Source organism: Python bivittatus, unplaced genomic scaffold, assembly GCF_059951505.1.
Source record: "Python bivittatus isolate LINGU-HERP-01145 unplaced genomic scaffold, Pbiv_v1 ctg000980_np1212, whole genome shotgun sequence".
NCBI lineage: Eukaryota > Metazoa > Chordata > Lepidosauria > Squamata > Pythonidae > Python > Python bivittatus.
The window spans coordinates 61,688,737-61,714,227 of NW_028277125.1; the positions used below are offsets into that span (position 1 = coordinate 61,688,737).

Consider the following 25,491-nt stretch of genomic DNA (forward strand, 5'->3'; position numbering starts at 1 on the left):
GGGTAGAAAAATATGGAGAGGTATAATAAATGGTGTTGGTATAAACTGGGTTTATTTGATTTCTTTTTAACTCCTGACTTTAATTTCTTTGCTCACTACATTTCGTCCTTTTTCTGTGGTTATCATAACATTGCTTAGCCTGAAAGGGAATAAATGATGGACGGACGGACGGATGGATGGATGCATGTTAAGATCAGTTGTTGCAATATTCATTTTTTTTATTCCCCAAAGGAATTAGATTTCAACATTATTGTCTCTTGGGGACTGCTTAAAGAAAGCTTTGCAGAGCTGCATGCTTCTGGCCATCTCTCCAACAAGTTGGTTTAAAAAAAGACATGTAATTAAAATCCTATCACAAAGTACTCTGGATCAATGTTTCTAATTCATCAGAGGTCAGTGCAGAATGTGAATGACAGCTCATATCAGATAGCTATTTACCTTATTGTATTTAAGGAGTAGGTTGTTGGATAGGCACCATGTTGTAATGAGTGTCAATGTCAAACTGTCATAGAACGATTAGCAATCTTTCTCATAGGTCTGTAGACTGAACACTGAGTCAGAATTGAGAGACTTATGCATGGTTTGGGAGTGCCAGTACTGTGTTATAAGTATGTCTTGCTACTCTGATTGCTATGGGATGCATTAAAGCAGCAGTTTCCAATGTGGTATTTTCTAGTGTTACACGATTACGGCTTCTATAATTTCCAGCCAGCTTTTCAGTGGAGTGTATTGTGTTGGAGATGATGATATTAGAGTTAGGAAATAGCAGAGTGTAAGTTGGAAATAGAACATTTCTGCCACTTTTAGATATTATAGGCAGTACAATATATAAAAGGGTAAATCTCCACTACTTATGCATTGTATTTTAGGAGAAGTAATCCATAATGCAAATAGAGTATTGAATGCTATGGACACATACGAAAATTGAAACATACTGTAGTGCTTTAATATACAGGTAGTCCTTGCTTAATGACCACAACTGGGACCAGAATTTAGGTCACTAAGTGTTGCAGTTGTTAAGCGAATCATCACATGACCAGACTCGATTTTATGACCTTTTTGTGGCAGTCGTTAAGCAAATCATCACAGTTGCTAAGTGAGTCACATGGTCGTTAAGCAAATCATACTATCGTTAAGTGAATCAGACAGTTCCCCATTGATTTTGCTGGTTGGCAGCTTGGCTGGGATGATTACAAATGGTGATCACGTGACCCTGGGATGCTGCAACCATCGTAAATGTGAGCTGGTTGCCAAGCGCCTGGATTGCAATCATGTGACTGCAGGGGTGCTACAATGGTCATAACTTCGGGCACTGGTTCTAAGTCACTTTTTAGCACTGTTGTAACTTTGTGCAGTTGCTAAATGAACAGTCGTTAAGCGAGGACTACCTGTAATCCCTATGGGTAGGCAGCAGAGAAATTGTGCATTATCTTCCTGGAGTCATTTGACCTTAGATACATTATTAAATACTTTGCATCCTTAAAAATTGTGCAGTATTATTTATTTCTAGGATTGCTGTGATAAAATAGAATATCTTCCTGACATTTCTTGTTGGCTAAATTAACTTTCTCCAATCTAGCACCTTCTAAATGTGCTGGACTTCAGCTTCCATAATGTCCAACCAATAGGAGCAAGCCATGCTGATTGAGAGTTGCAGGAGATGATTCAACACAACAAAAGGGCACCAGGTAGAGCAAAGCTAGATTGTCCTCTGTGTTATATTTTTGTTTGCTTCAACATATTGAACTGAACAGTAAAGGTTTTTCTAATGGCTTTTCAAATTTTATATTCTGAAATCATATTTTAGTAAGGTTTATTGTGATATGAGCAGAAGTTTTTTTTTTTTAAAATTCTAATTAGTGAAAGGGTATTAATGTCAAGCTTCCATGGAGGTTTGCTGAAATCTCATGTGAAGTCTTGTTCATGTCTTATCAAAAGTTAGCCCTAAGGAGTTTAATAGGACTTACTTTTAGGTAAGCTTGTATTTGGAATAATTATTTTTAATTCAACATGGCTTGCTTCAGAGTAGGCATATATAGAATTAAATTCTATTAAGACAGTTCTGTTACAATGTGCATGTAATGAGGAAGTGACTCAGTTGAAAATACATCTGTAGCAATTTTGTGCTTCTCTAAAAATGATCTAAGAAGAGAGAATTTTTGTTTTATTTTTAAAGGGAGATAGCACCATTTAAAATGTTAATGTAAAGCTGTGTTGGCAAGGCCACACTTTTCATGATTTTGTGAGAAGATAAGAGAGAGGAATTGAAGAGAGTGACTGGAGAAAATGCTGATATCGCTTTTTTTAAGGCTATTACGAAAATGAAGACGAATGTTGTCAAAAACTATCCATAGAAGCTTTTTATCTTCTGAGTATTTTGTATTCATTGTATATACCTTTGAAATTGTTTTTCGAAGAAGCAGACTTTTGTGCTTTGTTTATTCTCAAATTTTCTTAGATAACCTGTTTAATTAAGAAAAACCAAATCTGTTTATGTTAGAGAGAAGTAAGGTTTGATAATGGGTTGTGTCTCATTTCAGAAGCCAATTGATTGGTATATATGATCACTAGTGGACATGAAAGTAGGCTTCCATACCAAGATTTCTTCCAGACAAGACAGAGAAGGTTGGAGCCAAATCGGCCATTGAGGACATCGAACCAGTACTGGATAATTATCAAAATTTCAGCCAAAGATTTAGAAGTTCCCTTGATGATTGTGTGAGACTTATGACCGTCAGCCATGAAATTTGCAAACTTAAGCTCAGCATAGAGTGCAGGCATACATATTAGATTTTAAATTATTTGCCAGAAATATGGGATGGAATGATTTGGCTCTGATTGACCAATTTAGAGAAGGACTTGCTGATGAGCTGAGAGATTAATTCGCTGAGACAAGGCACCCCAGATAATTTGGAAGAGCATTCCAACATTGCATGATAATAGATGACCAATTGGAAGAGTTGAGGCAGGGAGAAATGGCAGTGGAAAGTGTACAGCCACTATTCATCCATGCCCTCCCTTCCAATAACCTCCTCCATCCACTAATCCAGTGCCAGAAAACCCATGCAAATTGGAGCAATCAAGAGATCTATATTACCAGGAGATAAACAGGGCTTATACTTTTACTGCAGAGTTCTTGGGCATAGGACCAGATCCTCCACAGATATAATTTATGCTACTGACTCAGCTATAGAATGCTGTACCAGTGGATCTACAGGCCACATTATAAGCAAATGCATGACTCGCTTCAAGGCTGTAGTGTTGGGGAACTTCACATACCCAGGAGCATCTCCCATGAGCTTGGAAAGGGGGGCTGTTAAATAATTAAGGGAGTTCAGACAGCCGCAGCAGGAAAACACACATTATTGTTCCTGTTACTTTTTGTTTAGACTCAGCCTAGAAAGTGCAAGTCTCTGCTCTTGTAGACTAGGAAGTGACTGCTAAATTCATAGATGAGAACATAGTACATTAGTGAAATTTACCCATCTAGACTCTCAAAAAGCCAATGATGATGGAGACAATAGACATTGTGAGCAGGGCTGGTGTGGTGCTCTACTAGCCCATTGCACTGATAGCACAAGATCACACAGAACTTACTCTGTGTGTAAAGAGTAAGGAACATGACCTTGACAGAATATGTTAGCTTCATTTCGAAAGTGAGAAGGTGCAAAACATATTTTAAGTCTACAGCAGACAAATAATATTTGGAAGAGGCTCAGATACACACCTCCCTAATACACTGAATTATAAGGAAGACGAGGTACAACATAATTAGACTTGCAAAATTCTGTTACAGCCACTCTCAAAATAGTTTTAGCCTTTCATTGTTCCCCTACCTCCACCCCACTCCCAGCCCATCATGGTGACTCTCCTACCTTGCCAAAGAGATATTCAGACTTTGCAGTGCATTTAGGGAGGTGGAGGCAATTGCATGACTCCCCATCAAACATGTGACTGCACCATCAACTTGAAATCAGGTGCCCAGATTCCAGCAAAGAGATATCCCATGTCAGAGTTAGCCATTACTGGATGGCTATTTGATGACAGTTTGAAGAGGATTGTTTTTATCCTTCCAAACTTCTAGCATCTGCACCCACAATATTTAACTCTAAGGGGGATGGGGATTTTGTCAGGATGATTCATGATTATAGACTTCTAAACTAAGTAACATTAAGGTTTACTACCTATTGCCTCTTACTTGGGATCTCCTCTGCCACCTCCAAAAGGCAAAATTTTTACAGAGTTAGACTTGAGAAGTGCTTACAGGTTGAATAGAATGAAAAGAAGGGCATGAATACATGACTGCATTCAACACCAGGTTGGCAAATTTGAATACATAGTGATACCTTTTGGTTTGGTTAATTATGGAGCAGTTTTCTCCAGATTCATGAATGAAATATTTCCTGACATTTTAGACAAGTATGTAGTAATATATTTTGGATGACATGCTGTTTTTTTCTGAAGACCCTTGCATGAGACCCTTCCTTGCACGGGACACACATTAGATGTTTTAAAGAGACTCCACAAACACAACTTCTTGCTAAGTTGGAGAAATGTGCATTTCACCTACCCCAGTTGGACCATTTGGGATACAGGATGTCTGTTGAAGGTATACAAATGGACGCTGCAAAAGTATAATCTATACTGTAGGAAGAAATCCTTTCTTAGTTTGAGCAATGCCTTCTGCATAAGAGATTGGGTTTTTCCCCCTTGGCTTTATTTCAGGCCAAGAAATACTTATAAACAAACCATTTCCTCTTGCTCTTATTAGCAAAACCTGTTTGGTTATACTAGTGGTCAGCAATATCTTGGTATTATTTTTAAATGAAAATTATTTTTATTTATTTTTTTATTTGTATTTAATTTGGCACCACCTGAATCCAGAATGACTCTGGGCAGCTCACAAATACAATGAACAAAATAAAAAACAAGATAAATAAGAACAAAGTAATACTGAACGAGAAGTAAACTAAAAAAGGATAGGAAAGAAAAGAACAAGATGGTGAATCCAGCCACAACACAAGAACATATGCGGTTAGCTCCCACTGAGGGGCTCCAGTCACCCTAGTCCAAAGCTTGGGAAAACAGCCAGGCCTTTAAGGCCCTCTGGAATTCTATCAGGTGGGAGCCACTTGGATCTTGGGAGGAACCTCACTGCAGAGGCAGGTGCTGCAACAGAGAAGGCATGCTTCCTGGGTCTTGATAGATGCCTCTGTTTGATCAAAGGAACTCAGAGTACACTGACCCTTCAGCTTGTATCAGCCAGGCAGACATCATGGGAACTAGGCAGTCCCACAAATAACTGGGCCTATGCCATATAGGGCTTTATAAGTCATAAGCTGTTCATCACCGAAGACAAATTCCTTGTGTATATTTTATACTTGGTCATTAAAGTATTTGTATTGTATTGTATTTGTATAATGGGCTCTTGAATCACACCTGGAAGCAAACTGGCAGTACAACCAGTACAGCTCTTAGAGTCGGAATGTCATGCGGGCATACTAAGGCATGCCCATGATGCCTGCACCACTTCATTCTGGACCAGCCAAGCATTCTGAGTGATCTTCAAGGGCAACCCCATGTAGAGCATATTGCAGTAGTTGAAATGTCAGGTTACTAGGGCATGAGTGTCTGCAGCGTGTCCTGATCCAAGAAAGGGTTCAATTGGTACCAGATGAAGGTATGCAAAGGCCTTCCTGGCCACAGCTGCCACCTTGAGCAGGAGCTGTGAGTCCAAGAAGATTGCACACCACTCTTGAATGGGGAAGTGCAAGGTTAAAGATGGAATATCCCCAGATTTAAGTGGCCCTAACACCCACAGCCACCCAGTCTAGGTACAGTTGAGTTGGAGATGGTTTCTCCCCATCCAGGCTTGTACAACTTCCAGGCATGGGAATAGGACTTTGGTAGTCTCACTTGCCTGGCCTGGAGTTGAAAGATATAATTGGTAATAATTAGCATACTGATGATTCTAAACCCCCTACCAGTAGGTAACCTCACCTAGCAGTTTCATGTAGCTGTTGAATAGGAGAGGAGACAGATTCAAGTCCTGTGGTACCCCACAAAGCAGGAGCCTAGGGAGAAACCTCTCCCAAACCAACACTGACTGAAACAGCCCCAAAGGAGGGAATTTAATGAAGTGATTGAGATCTTTGGCAAAATGTGAAAAGTTTTTTTTCTTTTGGCTGCTGGAACTTAGAAAGGTTGTCATCCATCTCTAGTAAGTGATCTTCCCCACAATGTACATTCCCTAGGTCATTCATAAGCAACACTAACATCCAAAAGTACACTTTGGTTGCTAGCAGGATCTGTGCATGTACAAAGCTGCCAGTCCTTATTGTCCTTTCAGTCAGAAGAGTCTCATAGGCTCCAGGGAAAAGTACACTGCTTTGTCACTTTCTTCTTATGTCTGATTGGAGGATTATTCAGAAAAGGGGGAGAGCATCTTCAGTGGGATGCAGATTAATCACCTGGACTTTCTGGGTTTGCACTGTGAGTTACTCATGTGAATAATCTGAGAAAAATAAAAGCAAAAACAATTTACAAGCAAAAGTTTAAAAATTTACATGCATACAAAACAAAGTCACTTGTAAGAGGCAACTTTTCTCCTGATTTTTGTCCAAAGCCTCAAACAAGTCTCAGGATATACATGGTTGGTTTTGAGCTCAAAATACTGATATGACAATTTCAAGCTTAAAATGTTTCAGATATTGATGTTTTGTATATAGTTGTTACTTAGGTAGAACCTTTAAGCTTTTAGTAGAGATGTGCAGAAAGAGACATCTGCATAGAGATAATCTAGCAACTCAGTCAAATATGTCTGTTTATGCTGACCCATTTATTAAACTCATGTTTTTATGTTGGAGTTTACAAGTCATGTTCAGGCAGTGTACTCTTGGGTTTTTGTCTTTGGATATGCTGTATGACAAGGTATAAGAGCTATTTATTTATTTATATTATATCAATTTATATACAGTACCTTTTGACTTTTTCTTAGCATTTCTACACTTTAAAAAAACTCTATAAGTGTAGAAAATGGTTGTTGCTGCTGCTGCTGCTGTAATTATTATTTTTTGGCTCCATCAATTTAGCCTTGAACCACTCAGTCTTAGAGCTTGGTGACTGTTGATTATTGGCCTAATCAACATCTGCCCTGAGAAACTTTGGTTTTCATGTAAATCCCACAATACCATGATGCACAACTCAGTTGAGAACAAGCTAAACTCCAATTCCCTAGCCTTGTCTCATATTGATCAGTTGCACTGCATTGTTGCCTGGATTTAATTTTAATTTGTTCATCCTGATCCAGCCTATTATTTAATTTTGGAAGCATTCAAGATTATCAGTCTCTTACCTGGAATTAAGTGACAAAGACCTAGCATTCTGATGACACATACTAGTGACATTCTAGAACCTGAAGTTTTTTTCCCCCAATGGTTTCTTTAAAGATTAAACAAGGTAAAGAACAAGAGGGAATCATATGGAGCTCTGTATATCACTATTACTATCATCAGTTCTTTGAGACTGGTCTTAAAACAATTTTCTTGAAAAAGGAAATAATTCTGGGTATCTGAATGCTGGTAAGGTGACTATATGCAGCCATCTTGAAGGATTACTGGATATATATCAAGACTAGCAGTAAAGTAATCCAAATCAATATCATTGAATGAGCCTCAGATGAAGGAAACTGTAGAGGGAGATGGCATTCCAGGTTACCAAGATGCACTTTATATTTACTAGATTGATTTCTATTGCATATTTTTCGTAGATTATTTTCAACAAAAGCACTAACACAATTTATATTTTCTAGTTGAAATACATGTCCATGTACCTGATATTCAGTAAGGCTTACTTTTGTGTAGACATGTGTAGGATCCACTGTTAATATATTAGGCTAAATTAATCTATACAGAGAGTTAAGCTTGATATATGCCTGAGGAACTTTGATTTGACGATGCCAACACAATAATGGCTATAAATGTGTGTGTGTACTTAAAGTTTTTGTTTACTTGATGTTTTTCCTTCTGGCTTTTTTTTTTTAATGCTAAAACAGTGACCTTTTTTCCTCTTCTTCCCCCTTCTAGCATTCTATAATTATGAGGCCCGGGGTCCAGATGAGCTGTCGTTACAAATAGGAGACACCATGCACATACTGGAAACACATGAAGGCAAGTGGAACAAATGTTTCTTTCATAATCTTTACTCTCACAGTCATTATTATGAGCATTTTGGCTTAGTGTATCTTGCTTATTTTAGCAAGTGAGTTCTATTTTGAGACCTAATGAAATATTGAAACATTTAAATGGGCACTAAAATTAACAGTCACTACACATTAAATAGGCATGTCATAATTAATGAATAACCTTTGTAAGATGCAGAGGTATTTTTTTTCTTTTTCTGCAAAAAAAAAAAAAAAGAAGAAGAAGAAGAAGATTAATGTTTGTGTACCTTAATTTGTATGGATCTCTGGTGGTATCTGTTAAGCAGTTAGAAAGGTGATAGATGTTCTTGGTACCCTTGCAGATAATAAATAAAACACTTCTTTTAAAAGGGGTTAATCTTGAATGCTGAAAGTATAAAAGATACTTATCTTGTAAATTACTTATACTCCTTTGTGAAGAACTAGCAATGTTTTTGCTTTGTGATCAGCCATTTCAGAAATAACCTTTTATATGCATTTTCTTCATTATGAAGTAAAGCAGTGGAAATATTTACTGTTGTGAGATATTTAATTAATTAAATGTATACAGATGCCTCTCCATTTTGTTGTCACAACAGCTCTGTGAAATCAGTTAGGGTGAAAGTGATGTGCCAAAGTTACCAAATACCTCCATTCTTGAGTAGGGATTTGAACCCAGGTCTTTTCAGTATAGCAAGATAAGAGATAATCTCTTCATCCTTCTCTTGCATCCAGCTGTGTTTGCCTACTTTAGAATATATTATGTTTTCAGTCCCCTTGTATCTGTCAATACAATGCTGCAATCTGTTAACAATTTTATTGATTCTCCGCTACTACCCCTCCCCAGGAAGCTCCTTCTAGAATTGGAGGCTTATTTCCTTTCTCATCAACATGTACATCTGCTTGCTCTTCCTTTCCTCCCTTTCCTCTAACCTTTAGACATAAACGAAAGATGCTGTTGCAGTGTTTCCACCAATACTGTGTAAGCTAGGAAAGACTGCTTGCCTAAAATGCAAACAGTAAAGGGTCTTTTAGTTGGCAAATAAAATCTTTCCTCTTTCATTTCTGTATGTTTTTTAACAGTTAAGCTTCATTGTTTCATTGCTGCATTATGATGATGATTGCATGCAAACTGAGTGGCTGCATAAATTAGATTCTGGATGTATGTTTTACACTCATATATTGTATGTCACTCTAATGACCTTATATGCATAAGTGGACCTGTGCAACACTGTTTTAATTAGAAGAGAATATATGTAGCTCAGGGTTGAACTGTAGAAACTGTAATAACTCAAGGGAATTCCTGGAAGTGTGGTAGTCAGACAAGTCAGCCATCAACAGGCTCATAAACAACATTTACAGACCATTCAAAAGAGATAATAAAAAGGAAGAGAAAAAGACTAGAACACCTCTTTTCCAGCAATCAACATCTAGATAAGCAGGGATTAACACCAGGATTAACACCAGACAAGCAATCAAGCAGTAAACAACAGCCTAATCTAGGAACTACCAAGAAAAAAACAACACCTCCTTCAACACTGACAGGGCAAGCTACTGTGTAGAAACAGACTTCCTTCTAGCACTGAAGATGTTACCTAGTAACATCTGGGTAATGAAACATCTGCAAAAAAACAACCAAGTTCAGAGAACCCAAGGACTCTACTGTTTTAATTTAATTATTTCTTTATACTATTTCTAAAGTAAAGAAGAGAAAAATATTATTTTGTGTTTAGCTCAACTCCTCGTGGCTTCGTGGACATGACATATTATTTTTTGGGGAAATGATATGGTAGCGTATTGCCATTATCTTCTTCCAGAATATTTTTTCAAGTTCTCATTCTAGGCTATACCCCAATATTTCCTGACAGTATCTCATTCAAGTTGTATCCTATCTTGACCTGCTTAGTTTGTTTGGGATTAGCCATGGTTTGTTAAATTCTGCCACCTAGATGGGCTCTAATCTGAACATTTGTTGTTCAGAATAATCTCAAAGTCATGCTTCAGGTATCTGTGCTCCTTTCTCCTTTTATATGCCAGGGATTTTTAAACAGGCCATAGTTTGCTGTTGCATCTGAAGTTAGTAGATTACTGTTCACTTAAATAATTTTTTTTCCATGTAACAGTACCCGTATAGTATTATGTATAGGCACAACCAAAGTTAGTATATGTAATAAGTCAGTCTTTGTTTTGAAAGGAATTATAGGTTGGCTCAATATTATTAGAAGAAATACAAAACAAGTAGAAGTGAAGCACTTATTGACCACTTTTCTTTTTTTAATGTTTTTATGTTTCTCATCTGTTCTCCCGTGTATGATGTGCAAATTGATCCGTTTGCACGTTGATTGACTGCTCTGCATAGTTTGTGGAAATATTACTACAGCCAGTTTAACCATTTTAATCTTTGCTTGGGTGAGTGAACTATTTGGGTTGAGAGGAAATACTCAGAATTCCCTTCCTCTCCGTGTCAAAGAAGATGAGTAGACTATTCGTGTAGTAAATCTAACAACAGTCATATTTGTATTGGTTGTTAAAAAAGTGGGGAAAGCTTTCCTTCAGTCTTACAGATGTTGTCAGGTATCAAGTGTTTTAAGACAGCACTATTGCAGCATTTGTATATCTTGAAAGCAAAGAAAAATTTAAAGCGTATTATTAAGTGTGCTTGAGGACTTGGCTTCCTGAATATTGTGCAGTCTAAATCATTAAAGTAGTGTCTGCTATTTTCTGAAAAAGTATTGCCCTTTTTGGTCTTGGCTTTGGGAGGGATGTATGTATTCTGCACTATTTGCAGAATTGTTCTTGTTAGGCGGAGCTTTATATTGTAGTTTATACATATTACATCATTCAGAGGCCTGATAATAATGAAATCATAAATTGTTCAGAGTTTTGCTACACTAATCCATTTCTGCTTATTGTGGAGTTCAATTTGCTAATCTGATAAAAACTCCTAATTCATTTATTTGTAGTGCATAATGCCTACAATACAAGTTTTAGCATAAAAATACCAAAGTGTAAACCCCCCCCCACAAAATAAGCGTCAAATGCATTAGTCAAGAAGATATCACTGTTTCCTAAATAAACTTTTAAATGTAGTAATATGTATTACCTTATGAGGATTTAGAATTCAAGTAATGTTACTAAGTTTAAAAGTTTATTTAGGAAACAGCCATTTATGTATCTTAAAGAAGTTTTTTTTTCAGATCAAGCATTAGAAACCTTCATTTAACCTAGACAAATAATATAGCTTTTGTTGAAGCTCAGCTGCATGTTATCTGATCTAAGTGTCTGGTGTATGGATATTATTTGTCAAGGGGGTTGATAGTTGATAAAATATGATAGAATAACTTGATAGTAATGTATCTACTGGTTGGTAGTTTTTGGAGAATCTTAATCATATTTGGTAGTTCTATCTAGCATTAATGTTCTTAATCCTGTAATATTTAATTTCCTTTTTATTGACTAGTTAGTAAAATAATACTTGTAAGTCAACTTTACTATATAGCTTTTAATCAAGATGATACACTTACTCACAAAAATATTTTCCTATCTAGAAACAACAATGCATGCTTGCAGTGTTGTTGTTTTTTTCCTCTCCTCAGTAGTGGTATCGACTGATAATTAAGAAGGAATCACTTTTTTAATGTTTTTGGTACATTTTTGCTTGTTGCACACCTAAATAATATCTAACAACTAAATATTTAGAAAATATTTAAATATGCTTAGAGCAGGAAAACTATGGCCATTGATTTTGGTTAATTATTTATGGCCATTGATTTTGGTGAATTTGGTTAATTGGGTCTTCATTGCCCCATTGGACCAACGTGGTCTCCTGAGGGTGGTGTGGCTTTCTAGAGGCAGGGGCAGGAAAGATCGTTCTCTCTCCTGCCCCCTGATTATCCTAAACCACAGAAGCTGTGGACTGATTATGAATCTTTTTGAATGCCAAACAGGGACTCCACCATGGAGCTTCACTGCCGGAAGGATTAACTCTCTACCTTGGGAGCCAAGTTGCATTGAGGATCAATTTGAAGGACTGCTTTTTAACTGTTAAGATGCATAGATTGCACTGGCTCATCTCCACTTCTTGCAGTAGTCTTGCCAGCCCCAAGATCTTTTGAAGATCTTGGCACTTGAGAAAATGCTCATGCTAAAGGTTTATCCCAGTTTAATACATTAGGAATTATTTTAAATGATGCTTAGTGAAATTATGAATTGCATGGTTCTGTGAAGCCTATTCATATTTTACTGTCAAAGAGATGAGTTATTTTAGTAATTTAGCTTGATGAGAATTAACTGGTTGAATGTCAGTCATTTATATATGAGTTTAATCACTTGGAAAAACAGAATCAAAATCCCAGTATAGGAGTAAATACATTATAAGGCTATGGGTAAGTCATGTCCTCCTCATTTAAAAATCACCTGTATTCAAAGTCAAAACTGACATTGGCTTATAATAAATAGTAAACTGGTTATTTATCATAATAAATTATCTTACCTTTCAGTAAGGTAAGATATTTAGTTACTTCAGTCAGTGGTTGGATATACCTTTCTATGTATATAGTTGAATTATGTATACTTTTTCCATCACCTTATGATTTATAATGCACATCTGAGCTTTTTGAACTGATTAATTTGTATAGCTATAGATACATCTTACAGGGTCTGTGGCTCAGTTTCTATGTGATACTGACTTGTGGTTTAGTTCTGTGTGCAGCTTTTTTTCCCCCACTTGTAGATAGCAACCATGAAATAGTGGAAGGGCAGTCTAGGGCTGTGGGAAGAAAAAAATACATTCATTTCCAGTTAATTTTGATGACCATAATGTTAGCCTTTGGAAAGACCCATTCACTGATAGCAGTAGGAGCTTTTCTGTGAGGAAAAAGAGGATTATTATTAGGATTAAGATACTGTTCTCACAGTGTGATAATGATTAATCCCTTCTCTTCATATGCTGAGATATGTGTAACATTAAACCACTGTTTATTTAAGTCCACATGCAATTGTTCTATGTATCTAACCATAATATCACCAAGTACTGTGAAGTGATCTGTACTGTAGGTAGTGTATTTTTGGGTTATATAATGATTTACATTAGCAATTTTGATCCTGTTCCTTAATACACTTAATAAGTGTGTATATTTTCAGATGAAGTATAACTTATTCATTCTATTTTTATAACAGCCCTCTTGTTAGACTCCTCCAAAGTAAATCAGTTGAATTTTTGATTTTTAAGATAACCCTTACATTACAGAAGAGTATTCTTCCTTCTCTATTTGCCTTCTACCTGCAGTAGTATTGTAGCCAAGCTCAGTGAGTGGCAATAAAAGAAAGGAGAGAAAGAACAGAAAACAACATATTAAATGTGGAATGCCTATAAAGAAGCAACCAATAAGAAAGGAATAAAGGAAAGAGAAGAAAATGAAAAGAGAAATAAAGGGAGGAAAAATATAAAAAGGATAAAATCAGAGATAGAGGAAAAATATGGAAATGAAGCAAGCAAATTTCAATAGCTATTACAATGATTGCACAATGGGCCCCAAGTAGAATAAACCCTGATTTGATTGAACCCCCAACTCCCTGGCTCAACCTGAGCCTGACATATATACAGTGGGGCAAAAAAGTATTTAGTCAGCCACCAATTGGGCAGGTTCTCCCACTTAAAAAGATGAGAGAGGCCTGTAATTTTCATCATAGGTATACCTCAACTATGAGAGACAAAATGGGGGAAAAAATCCAGAAAATCACATTGCCTGATTTTTAAAGAATTTATTTGCAAATCATGGTGGAAAATAAGTATTTGGTCAATATCAAAAGTTCAACTCAATACTTTGTTATACATCCTTTGTTGGCAATGACAGAGGTCAAACGTTTTCTGTAAGTCTTCACAAGGTTTTCACACACTGCTGCTGGTATTGTGGCCCATTCCTCCATGCAGATCTCCTCTAGAGCAGTGATGTTTTGGGGCTGTCGCTGGGCAACACGGACTTTCAACTCCCTCCAAAGGTTTTCCATGGGGTTGAGATCTGGAGACTGGCTAGGCCACTCCAGGACCTTGAAATGCTTCTTACGAAGCCACTCCTTTGTTGCCCGGGCAGTGTGTTTGGGATCACTGTCATGCTGAAAGACCTAGCCACGTTTCATCTTCAATGCCCTTGCTGATGGAAGGAGGTGTTCACTCAAAATCTCACGATACATGGCCCCATTCATTCTTTCCTTTACACGGATCAGTCGTCCTGGTCCCTTTGCAGAAAAACAGCCCCAAAGCATGACATTTCCATCCCCATGCTTCACAGTAGGTATGGTGTTCTTTGGATGCAACTCAGCATTCTCTCTCCTCCAAACACGACGAGTTGAGTTTAGACCAAAACGTTCTACTTTGGTTTAACCAAATGACATTCTCCCAATCCTCTTCTGGATCATCCAAATGCTCTCTAGCAAAGTTCAGATGGGCCCGGACATGTACTGGCTTAAGCAGGGGGACACGTCTGGCACTGCAGGATTTGAGTCCCTGGCGGCATAGTGTGTTACTGGTGGTAGCCTTTGTTACTTTGGTCCCAGCTCTCTGCAGGTCATTCACTAGGTCCCCCCGTGTGGTTCTGGGATTTTTGCTCACCGTTCTTGTGATCATTTTGACCCCACAGGGTGAGATCTTGCGTGGAGCCCCAGATCGAGGGAGATTATCAGTGGTCTTGTATGTCTTCCATTTTCTAATTGCTCCCACAGTTGATTTCTTCACACCAAGTTGTTTGCCTATTGCAGATTCAGTCTTCCCAGCCTGGTGCAGGTCTATAATTTTGTTTCTGGTGTCCTTCGACAGCTCTTTGGTCTTGGCCATAGTGGAGTTTGGAGTGTGACTGTTTTGAGGTTGTGGACAGGTGTCTTTTCTACTGATAACAAGGTCAAACAGGTGCCATTACTACAGGTAATGAATGGAGGACAGAGGAGCCTCTTAAAGAAGTAGTTACAGGTCTGTGAGAGCCAGACATCTTGCTTGTTTGTAGGTGACCAAATACTTATTTTCCACCATGATTTGCAAATAAATTCTTTAAAAATCAGACAATGTGATTTTCTGGATTTTTTCCCCCCATTTTGTCTCTCATAGTTGAGGTATACCTATGATGAAAATTACAGGCCTCTCTCATCTTTTTAAGTGGGAGAATGTGCACAATTGGTGGCTGACTAAATACTTTTTTGCCCCACTGTAATAGTTTACAGTGCAAAGGTTCTTGCCAATTCTCTGCTGAATTGGATATATTTTGTGTGAAAGATCTCTCCCAATTTGTCTGACATAGCACCATCATTCTGAATGTTTGTTGTTTGTGAGATTTTATTTTATTTATTTATTTTAATTAAATAGTCATCCTAAACCAGAATGGACTTGTTAGCAATAAAACACATGATGCTGATCACTTTCAGATGTGTTGCAGATTGGGACACAGTGAATGAGATACTACCACTTTGTTCCTCTGGCATGGCATATTATTGCTTCCACAAATGTGAGAAATGTTTTGATAAGCTGAAATAATTATATTACAATAGTCAGTCAGTGAGGGCAATCTGAAAAATATCCTATAGGTAACACTGAAAAATTGGGGGAAGGAAAGGCCTTTATCCATGCAGAGGGATCTGGGGAGAGTTAGAATTGAGGCTAGATCAGGTATCCCACTTGTATGTTTGTGCAAACTATTTCAATGTATAACTTGTCTAGATTTTAAATAATTTTGCTATAAATAATGTTTTTCATGTGAATGGAGTAGTCTCAAATGGTTTATAATTTGTTTTAATGTCAGTGGAAATGTCCATCTAACAAGAAATTAGTAGAAGTCTTCTGTAGATGTTTATGCTCAAGGTGTGGAAGTTGTTCACTGAAGCAGTGTTAAAACAAAACATATAATATTTTGAATAGATACTCATCCTGGTGGTCAAGTTCTTTCTTCAAATTGAGAAGGGACTTGTATAGGAAAATCTAGGACAATCTTTCTAATCTGGATTTCTCCATGTTGGAATTAAAGGGATATGTAGCCTACAACATATGGACGAATCTAGGTTGGATTCTAGTTCCACTGCTGTGGAACTTGCAGTGGAAGATACGATGAGAAATGTTACAAACTCCGATAAGGAATACAAGACTTAAAGTTCCTTAGCTCGTACCAGCCTTTTCTGGGAAGATCTAGAAAGCACCAGCTAAATGTCTCCCCCACTCAAATTTGGCAGGGGTACAAGGACAAACATAAATTAGTGATTAAAAAAAAAAACTTTGAAAATTTTGTTTAGGGATAAATGTAACTGAAGTTAGTTCAGACTTCACAAAGTCAGAACATTGTTATTGTTATTTTTTAGAATTGTAATCCTGAAATTATATGATGTTTTAGGGACATGTTACCTGATATATTAATCCATAGCATATAGTGCCCTCTTTAGCTTTTTACTAGGTTGTAAGCAAATGGAGGGTAATGAGGATTATTGCCCTTGGAGAGGTGAGGGTTTAATCCTTCTATGATTTATGTTGAATAATTTAAACTATAAGAAAGGCATTTGCTCAGATACCTGTCAATCTATAATTTTTCAGTAAGGAATCAGGAAGCAGGAAATTAGTAACTGGGCATATGCTGTTATATGTCAAAGATACCTAACATTTATGAATGATAATAGATCTGTTTACATGAAGTTCTGTTGTAACTCTGGACATTCTTATCTTCCAATTAGTTTATAAAAGCTTATTAAGACATTTTATTTTTTAGGTTGGTACAGAGGTTATACTTTAAGGAAAAAATCAAAAAAAGTAAGTATTTTGTTTCTGTATTAATTATGTCAATTTTTTAAAAGCTTAGGCATTTATAGTAACCTCCTAAGTAATTTCATTATAGTTTGAAAGTTTTTAGATAAAGCAGAAATGTTGATGAAATAAAAGTTTTAATTGGGTGATGCTGGTGATTATAACACTCCTTTTTTCAAACAAATAACAACATGGATTTGTTGAATTTACTTCTTGAATTTAAAATTCTGGATTCCAATGTAAACGAACATGTTTAATTGAAATTGTTTCCTTCTAAATAGGATAGTTATTAAAATGCATTCGAAGTTGACAACTTATCCATAGTTTATAAGGAGAAAGAGGGAGAGTATATAGAACTATGGTTTGTCAGTGTGACATACATTATTACTCAGTGTTACAGTGCATCAGTTCAACAGTAGGTAGCCTAAAGTGAAAATAAAGATTCCAAACTCTTTCCCTACATACATAGGAGGAGGAAAGTTGGAGTAGAATGCAAGGCTTGTTTAGGCTCATTGTTCAGGATTATTGCAAATTCTTTGGAGCAAAAATGTTATAGCTCCTGATCTTGTAAACTGATTATCATCAATGAAATGTTCTTCAAAATCATGAGCAAAGTATCAGTAAGATAGTTTTTTTAAATGTTAATGAACAATTTTCATAGATCATCCAAAATTTAGGATGATAGTATAATGGATAAACATAGACAAACATTTATAATAGAATGGTTCAATTTGAGGTTCTCCAGATCTTTCGGATTATATTTCTTATTACCTCTGCCAATTGGTCTCGTGGTAATTGTAATGCAAAACTGATATCTAGAAAAGAAATTATAATTATAAACTGTATTGGACATATGGAAAACAAATGGCAATAAATTTCTTTTTCTTATTTGAAAGGGCATCTTTCCTGCTTCCTACATACAACTTAAAGAAGCAATAGTTGAAGGAAAGGGGTAAGTTTTGGAGCTTAAAAAATAACAGATGAAAATATCAGTTATATGATGGGTTTTTTTGTACATATTAAAATAAATATAAGAGTGTGCAGAAAAAATGAAGTCTGAAATCTATTTTCTAATTATGAATATCATGTGGCCAAAAGACAAAAGGAATAATGAGAGACATCAACAGTCTGACTTGGGTTCCCCCCCCCCCAGGATTTATGTTTTGTTATATTAATGTTGTTAAGATACTTTAGCTCAGTAAAAGCATCAGTGTGAAAGTTTAGTTCCCCTAGCTGATATTCTCTGAAATCCTATGTACAACAAATATTGTTAATGAGACTTAAACTAAAGAGCAGTCTCTTGTAAACTGTACATTTACATGGGACGTATTGAGGATAACAGAAACAAGTTTTCCAAGCAGTATGACTTCTTCTGATTAACATTAATAACTGCTTAAAACTGTTGGTTTACACCATGCCTACACAACTTGTAGAGGGGAAAGGGCCACATTGATAAATTAAAAACATTTGTGGGCTGCAAAGGAATACTTATACACCAGTCAGTTGTTTGGTGTTTAGTGGAGCAGCAGCAGGGCTGGAGCTGGCGGCATCAGTGAGGCCTGGAGGCTTTGGAGGTGCCTTGGCACCATGTGTTTTGGAGTGGTGGCAGCTCCTTCCTGGCCATGTTTGGTGGCAGTGAATTTATTGAGTTTTTAAAAAATTCCAGCAGCTACACAAGGCTGCTTGGCAAGTTGCATGCGCCCCATGGGCCCTAAATGGTTTAGGCCCAGTTTAGGTAATGTAACAGGGAAGAATTGTAAAGAACCAACAAGACAGGAATTCACTGAAATAAAAAGTACCAAGTACCTGAGAGTTTTAGAAAGCGGTAGTAAGGCTCTATATGAGAAAAGGGAAAAATAATAGTTGCCTGTGCAAAAGAAGGACATAGTAAGGAATTTTCTGCTGATAAATTGTAGGTACGTGAGATTGACTTTACAGGAAGTCTGGATACAAGTTAGGATTCTGGGTATGTGATCAGTAGGGCCAACTGACATGTTTTTTCACATGTGAAGTCATTTGGTGAATTTGACTGATACAAGAAGGTATGCTGTAATCCAGTTGTTCCTTAAAGATGTATACAAGTAGTCTGGGTTACGACGGCAATTGGGACTGAAATTTCTGTTGCTAAGCAATACATTTGTAAAGTGTAACATCACATAACTATATCGCTTAGCAACAGCAGTCCTGGTTGCCTTCGTAACCCCAGGACCACAGTGGGTTGTTAAGTGAGCACCTCACATGACTGCGACATGGGAAGAGGTGGGAGTCCCAGGCAAGTAGGCTGGCAGGTGACACCTACAAATTGGCAGGTGCAGTGAGTGGGCACTATTGAACGTCAGTGGGTGCTGGGGAGTGTGGGATGTGAAAAAGTAGCAGGAGTGGAAGTGACTTGCATGTCCTGCCAACTTCCCCTTTGACTTTGCTTTTGGGAGCTGGCAGGGAAGGTCACAAATGGTAATCACATGACCATGGGACTCTATAACCGTAGTAGTGGCCAGCTGGTTACCAAGCCCCCAAATCATAATCACGTGACTGTGGGGACACTGTGATGGCCAGAAATCTGAGGACTGGTTGTAAGTCCCTGTCATACAGTGCTGTCATAATTTTGAATGGTTGCTGAACAAGAGGTCGTATAGAAGGATTGCTTCCACTTCAAAGAGAGGCTTGCTTTGGTAGGTTCTGTTAGAGGCACTGTTCAATATTGATTTATTCAGGCAAAAAAACCCCATGTTGGGCTTCTTCAATCCTACCCATTGAACTCCTGGCCTTTTTTCCTCTTTTTTTCTGATAGAACAAAGGCAAAGAGAATGTCCTGTCCCAGGCCTGGCACGCAAACACAGACATGCACAAAGGAGTACAGTTCAAAGCTTTACTTGGCTTGAGTAATTACAGCAGCTGCAGGCAGGGCATGTATGCAGACATACACACAGTTTCAGACAGTCCCAAATCCCTTGGAAACTTATAAGCAGGATCCCAGTAAGCAAACGTTCCAAGTAGCGGGCAGAAGTGTCGTCAGGGCACAGTCTAGAGGGCCTAGAGTCTTTGGAGGTTGTCAGCAAAAAGCACAGAGTTTCCACAGGCAAGAGTTCAGTCTGCAACAGTCAGAGGTTCCAGTAAACAGAGCGGTTGTTCCCAGTGAAGGATTGCTTGCTCGTGATGGCTCTAATATAGAGCCCCACCAAGTGTAAGCAATCACCAGTGGGAATGCCCTTGCCTTGCAAGGGGCTGTGCAGACCTCCTCTGTCTGCCCTTTGCTCAGCCCTACATGCCCAGAAGGTCCTGGATCACTCTTCATCTGCTGCTGCTCCCAGCTGCTTCACAGGCTCTGCAGCCAAATCAACTCCAGGTTTCTCCCTGCTGCTCTCTGAGGCAGGCTGTTCTTCCGCAGGGTCCTCTGAAGTAACCTCAGGCTCCTCAGAGGCTGGCCATGTCAGAACTGGCCATGACATAGAGCACCTAATACTCAGTAGCAAAGATCACTTATAAAACTGTGTGTTTCCTACATGTTGTTTTTCTGTACTGAAGAACAGTTCTGTTTTCATGTTCAGATGGTATTTTATGTTTTCTGTTAAATTGATATATTTAATTTTTATAGTTAATAAATAACATTTGATAAGGATTTATAGTGGTCAGTTAACAATGTGTATATATATGTAAAGTTAGAAAGTAAATTTGATAAAAAAGACAGTCTGATTTATTTTTATACCCTTTTAAATATGTAAATTATGAAAATGCAAATCATTTGATTACTGTATAATGGCACCTTTTTGACTGATTGCAAAACTTCAATTAATGTTGTATTTCTCATATATGTGTAATTTAGTAATTATACAAAGCTCTAGTGATGCATTATTTAAGTGTAGATCTGCAGAGGTAAAGTGATAGAATCTTCCAAAATAAGTTCCTTTTTCTTTAAAACTACAAAGGATTTCATTCAGCATTTGACACTGAGCAAAATCCTTTACAATGCTAAATATGTTTAGAAGAATATGCAAAATGTTCTAAGCTCAAAACTTTTTGAGATTGAAATGCTTGGAGTAGCTACTGAGTTCAAAACATTGGTATTCAAAGAATTTTCTCCTTACCTTGAAATAAAAACACACTGCTTTGAGTTTGGGACAAAAGTGGGCCATTTTAAACTCATAGTGAGTATTCTAAGGGTTTCAAGTTCTGTTTTGTTCATTGTTGTGTATGGCTTGGTTTTCCGTACCCCCACCCCACCCCCTTTGCTGTAACAAAGATTAGTTCCCTACCTGCTGTTGTTGGGTAAGACTAGTTGAAAGGAGAAGGGAGTGAGACTGAAGCAGCAACAGCAATTATTTGAGCATTTGCTCAGAAGCAGATGTGTTGATTCTGGGTTCCAGACATTGATATGTCTGGTTCAGTTAGTCAATGTCTTGCTTACATTCAGAGGTAATACTGGGCAGATGATCCCAAGCATGAAAACTGATAAAAAGTGGTCTCACTTGCCTGATTGCTGGGTAGTTTTTCAGATTATAAATTGTTAAATACAGAGACTGTGTTACTTTAATTTGTTTGTTAAATGCTGCCAAATCAAGAAGTGCACTTTGTGCTTATGAATTAGGAAGAGAATGTTTTGTGTTGCTGCTGTTGTTCATGGGCTGTGTAAAAATGAATCATAAGATATCATTCTTTACTGAAATTCACTGGTTGTTTGTGTAGTAAGACTAGAAAGAATGCATCTGAAATTTTGTTTTCATTGTTTTCTACTGTATTTTTTTTAAGTTTTCACTTTTGTAAAAATAAATAACAACAATATTGGACAACTTTTCTGTAGGTTAAATAATAGACAGCAATCAGTGTAGAATACCACCAAAACTAATTGAATGGTTTTGGAGAAAAATGAGGGAGCAAAAGGCTTGTTTCAGGTCTCATTGTTCCATATGGGACAACAATTATGAAATTTTTGCTCCATATGAAATACAAAACAACATAGGTAGCTTTATTCTTTTGAAACCTAGCATTTTGGAATGTTTCAAAACAAAAAGCCCTTTCAATTTCATGCAATTTTAATATTTGTATTATCATAAATAATAATATCAAATAATATCTCTTACTTATTACAGTTTTAAACTTTAGAAACATATTTTTGCAAGCTATGTTTATGAACTGCTAAGTAAAAAGGAATAGGATAATCTTGGAACACTATAAATGTTAATATTTTTAATACATTGATGCAGTGAAAGTTAATAAATTCTCTTATGTTTTCTGTTTTCCTCCCCATATTACTTTTTTGGTATTCCCAAATTCTTAGGCAACATGAAACTGTTATACCTAGTGAACTACCACTCATTCAGGAGGTTACCACTACACTACGGGAATGGTCCACAATATGGCGACAGCTTTATATTGTAAGTATTGTAGGTTCTTTAGAGTGCTTCTTTGTAGGGTAACCAAGGAGCTTAATCCATAAACCAGTCAAGCTAAAGAAACCAATTAAATATACCCCAGTAATTTGAAATAATTGCTAAAAACAGGAATATACTTTATATATTAACTTTCTCAAGTAGAAACTCCTTTATTTCCTATTAAAAAGATAATCTGTATGGCAGGCCTGTGAATCACAATTACCCAAAACATGCTACTGTCCTGGGTAGTTGTACTGTTCTAGGTAAAAAGATCTGTGGATTGTCTGTAGATAAGGTAATTTAATTTGCTCCTAGAATATAACTACTGGACAGAATAGGAAAAGCCACCAACAGGCCAGCCTGTTCCCTTATTGAACAGCTCTTACCTTTAAGAATTTTTTCTTGATGTCCAGTTGAAATCTACTTTCTTGGAATTTAAATTCATTGTTTCATCTCCTGGAATGACTCTGAACAATTTAGCCTTGTCTTCTACAAATACTTGAATATAGCTATTGTGTCTCCCCATAGTCTTCTTTTCCATGTTAAGTATATCCAAAGCTTCTAGTCGTTCTTCATATTTTTTTTTCTGCCAGACTCTTTATTACTTTGGTTGATCTCTTCTGGGCGTGCTTATATTTATCAGTATCCTTCCTAAAATGTAGTGTCTAAAAAAGGACTCAATATTCTAAGTGCACTCTGATTAATATAGAATATAGAGAAACAGAGGAAATTATAGTAGATTAAAAAGACCTGACGTTAATTTATGAATTTAATTCTATTACTTGTGTGAGTATCAAAAACACCTGGAGAATAAAAGCATCCAGTTATAGCCAAGGCAATCTTCATTTCTGGATTTCCTTCTATATCACACCTTGAATGTGTAATTTTATTGCTGGATCTTGCATCAAAAGATGCGGTTTTACCAAATATTCTTTTCCTTTTCCAGTTTAGATGAAGGGAATGAATCAGCTTACTTTCTTCTTTTCTTACTACTGCTTAGTTTTATGCTGTGATGCATATCATCTATATATGTCCTGGAAGACATTCCAGTATTAATAATTAATTATAACCTAGATTTGCTTAGACTGACAGTCAACGAATATTAGGTCTTACATCAGACAGCCCAACTAATTGTAACAGAATTCTAACTGTCAGTGAGAGTTTGTCCTGTCTGATTCTATTGTGAGGGATGGATGTCCTCTGAAAGAACTGGTCCCCCTGGACCAAATAATACATCACTGACAGATAATTATATTTTATATGCTATTTAAATCCAAAATGATAATAATCATTTTGATGCAGTTAATTCTGCACCTTTATGTGCATGTAACTTTGCTAGTCCAGCTGAAGATATTTTGATTATGGCTAAGATAATATATCTGTCATTTCTAATTTCACTAAAAATATTGCAAGCCTATATGTCAAATAACTTGTTAAGGTGTCATGCCTTGCAGAAGAAAAACAAGTTAAAAGTTCAATAAAAATAAATGAGGAATGTAGGATAAAAAAGTAACACCTATTTTTTAAAATTAGCCCACTTAAAATGCCTTCTCATGATAGAATACAGAACTTGAACCTAAATCTCCTCCTGAAAACACAATTCAAAATGTTCTTTTACAGGTTTCTAGCAAATGAATACAGTTTTAATTTTTATTGGACTACTAATTCTTGGATAATAGATAAATTACTTCTGGTTGATTTCATGTGTAATATTTCCCCATCTGACATTCTCCAAGAAATAAAAATGGTTTGGGATGAGAGGTGATGACCTACAAAGTCAAATAATAAACTTCATACCTGAAGTTATATAAATCTGATTCCACACTTACCTTTTACTTCTGATCTATATTGGTTTGGTGGTATATTCCTGTATAAGAAAAGGCAGTATGATCAGTAAGAGAACTAACATGTTTTCTTCTCATACAGCAAGACAACAGAGAAATGTTTCGTAGTGTAAGACATATGATATATGATCTTATTGAATGGCGGTCGCAAATATTGTCTGGAACACTACCCCAAGATGAGCTCAAAGAGCTGAAGAAGAAAGTCACAGCAAAGATTGATTATGGAAACAGGTTTGTGATGACTAGAAACATGCACATATTTCCTTGTTTTGTTTTTTTTGCTTTGATGATTTTTCAAGCTTCTGTTTATGTACCATATATTACATGTACTTACATTTATACAGTAATATAGAAGTAGCCTCTCTGTCTTGATTGCTAAAGAAAGTATATCAAGATTCACAGTTTTCCAAATATGTGTTATTTTTCCTAGCAGAACTCAGCAAAAGTAATATGTAAAGAAGTTTTATTTATTACTTGTCTATCCAAAATTAGTCAATTCAAAACTATAGCTATGCATTGATTTTGGAACTAAATAATATGTGCTAAGATAATATGCACATAACCAATTAATTAGTTCAGATCCCCAGCTGCAGTAATAAACTATGACTGGCATTTAGATAAGATAGCTATAAATAGATTTCTTAAATGCTTGAAGAGTAATTAAAATCTATTAACTTTAACTGATCAATTAGCAAAAAAGATTTTAACCATTTTCAACACAACCTGTATCAAGTTAGAAGACTATAATAAAAATACTACAATAAACTTAATCACCTGCTTGGCAATCAGTCATTGCAACATCTATAAATAATTTCCAGGCTTAAATAGCAAATCTGACCATGCTAAACAATATATCACAATCAGAAGAAAATTTCTCAATATGTACAATTTGCCTGACTGTAATCTAAGCAATTTTTTCTTTGACATATACCATTGTACATGAAGTAAATTTCAACTATTTTACAAACCCACAGATATATATGTAGAGATAAATCAATGCACAGTACAATTTATGCTTTCCTTCTGGCTATTTCTAGACATAAACATTTATAATGTCTTTAGTAAATGCTATGTGAAAAATACAAAATAGTCTTTCCTCCTCCCTGTTCTTTTTCAGAAATATTGTAAGGCAATCTTTTAATTTTTTGGGGGTATTATATATATATGTTATACCAAATGACAGATAATAATTTTGTTCAGCCTGAGTTTCAGAATGTGTGGTGCTGTCTAGCTAATGGAGAGATTAAAAATAACATAAGGGAAGCTTTAAATGAATCGGAATAACATTCTGTGGAAGATGCCATATTAGGAAAGCTGTACAGGTAG

The 25,491-nt window shown here is 36.4% G+C and overlaps 1 protein-coding gene across 2 annotated transcripts in view; it reads left to right on the forward strand.

Moving 5' to 3' along the window:
* The window catches only part of DOCK1 (dedicator of cytokinesis 1), a 458,761-nt gene that overhangs the window by 42,783 nt on the left and 390,487 nt on the right, over window positions 1-25,491 (forward strand). For both annotated transcript variants that reach the window (XM_088132121.1, XM_088132122.1), the window contains exons 2-6: window positions 8,085-8,168; window positions 16,918-16,958; window positions 17,849-17,904; window positions 22,228-22,324; window positions 24,248-24,396. In XM_088132121.1, coding sequence (XP_087988247.1) covers window positions 8,085-8,168; window positions 16,918-16,958; window positions 17,849-17,904; window positions 22,228-22,324; window positions 24,248-24,396 — 427 coding nt within the window. The remainder of the gene's footprint in view (window positions 1-8,084; window positions 8,169-16,917; window positions 16,959-17,848; window positions 17,905-22,227; window positions 22,325-24,247; window positions 24,397-25,491) is intronic.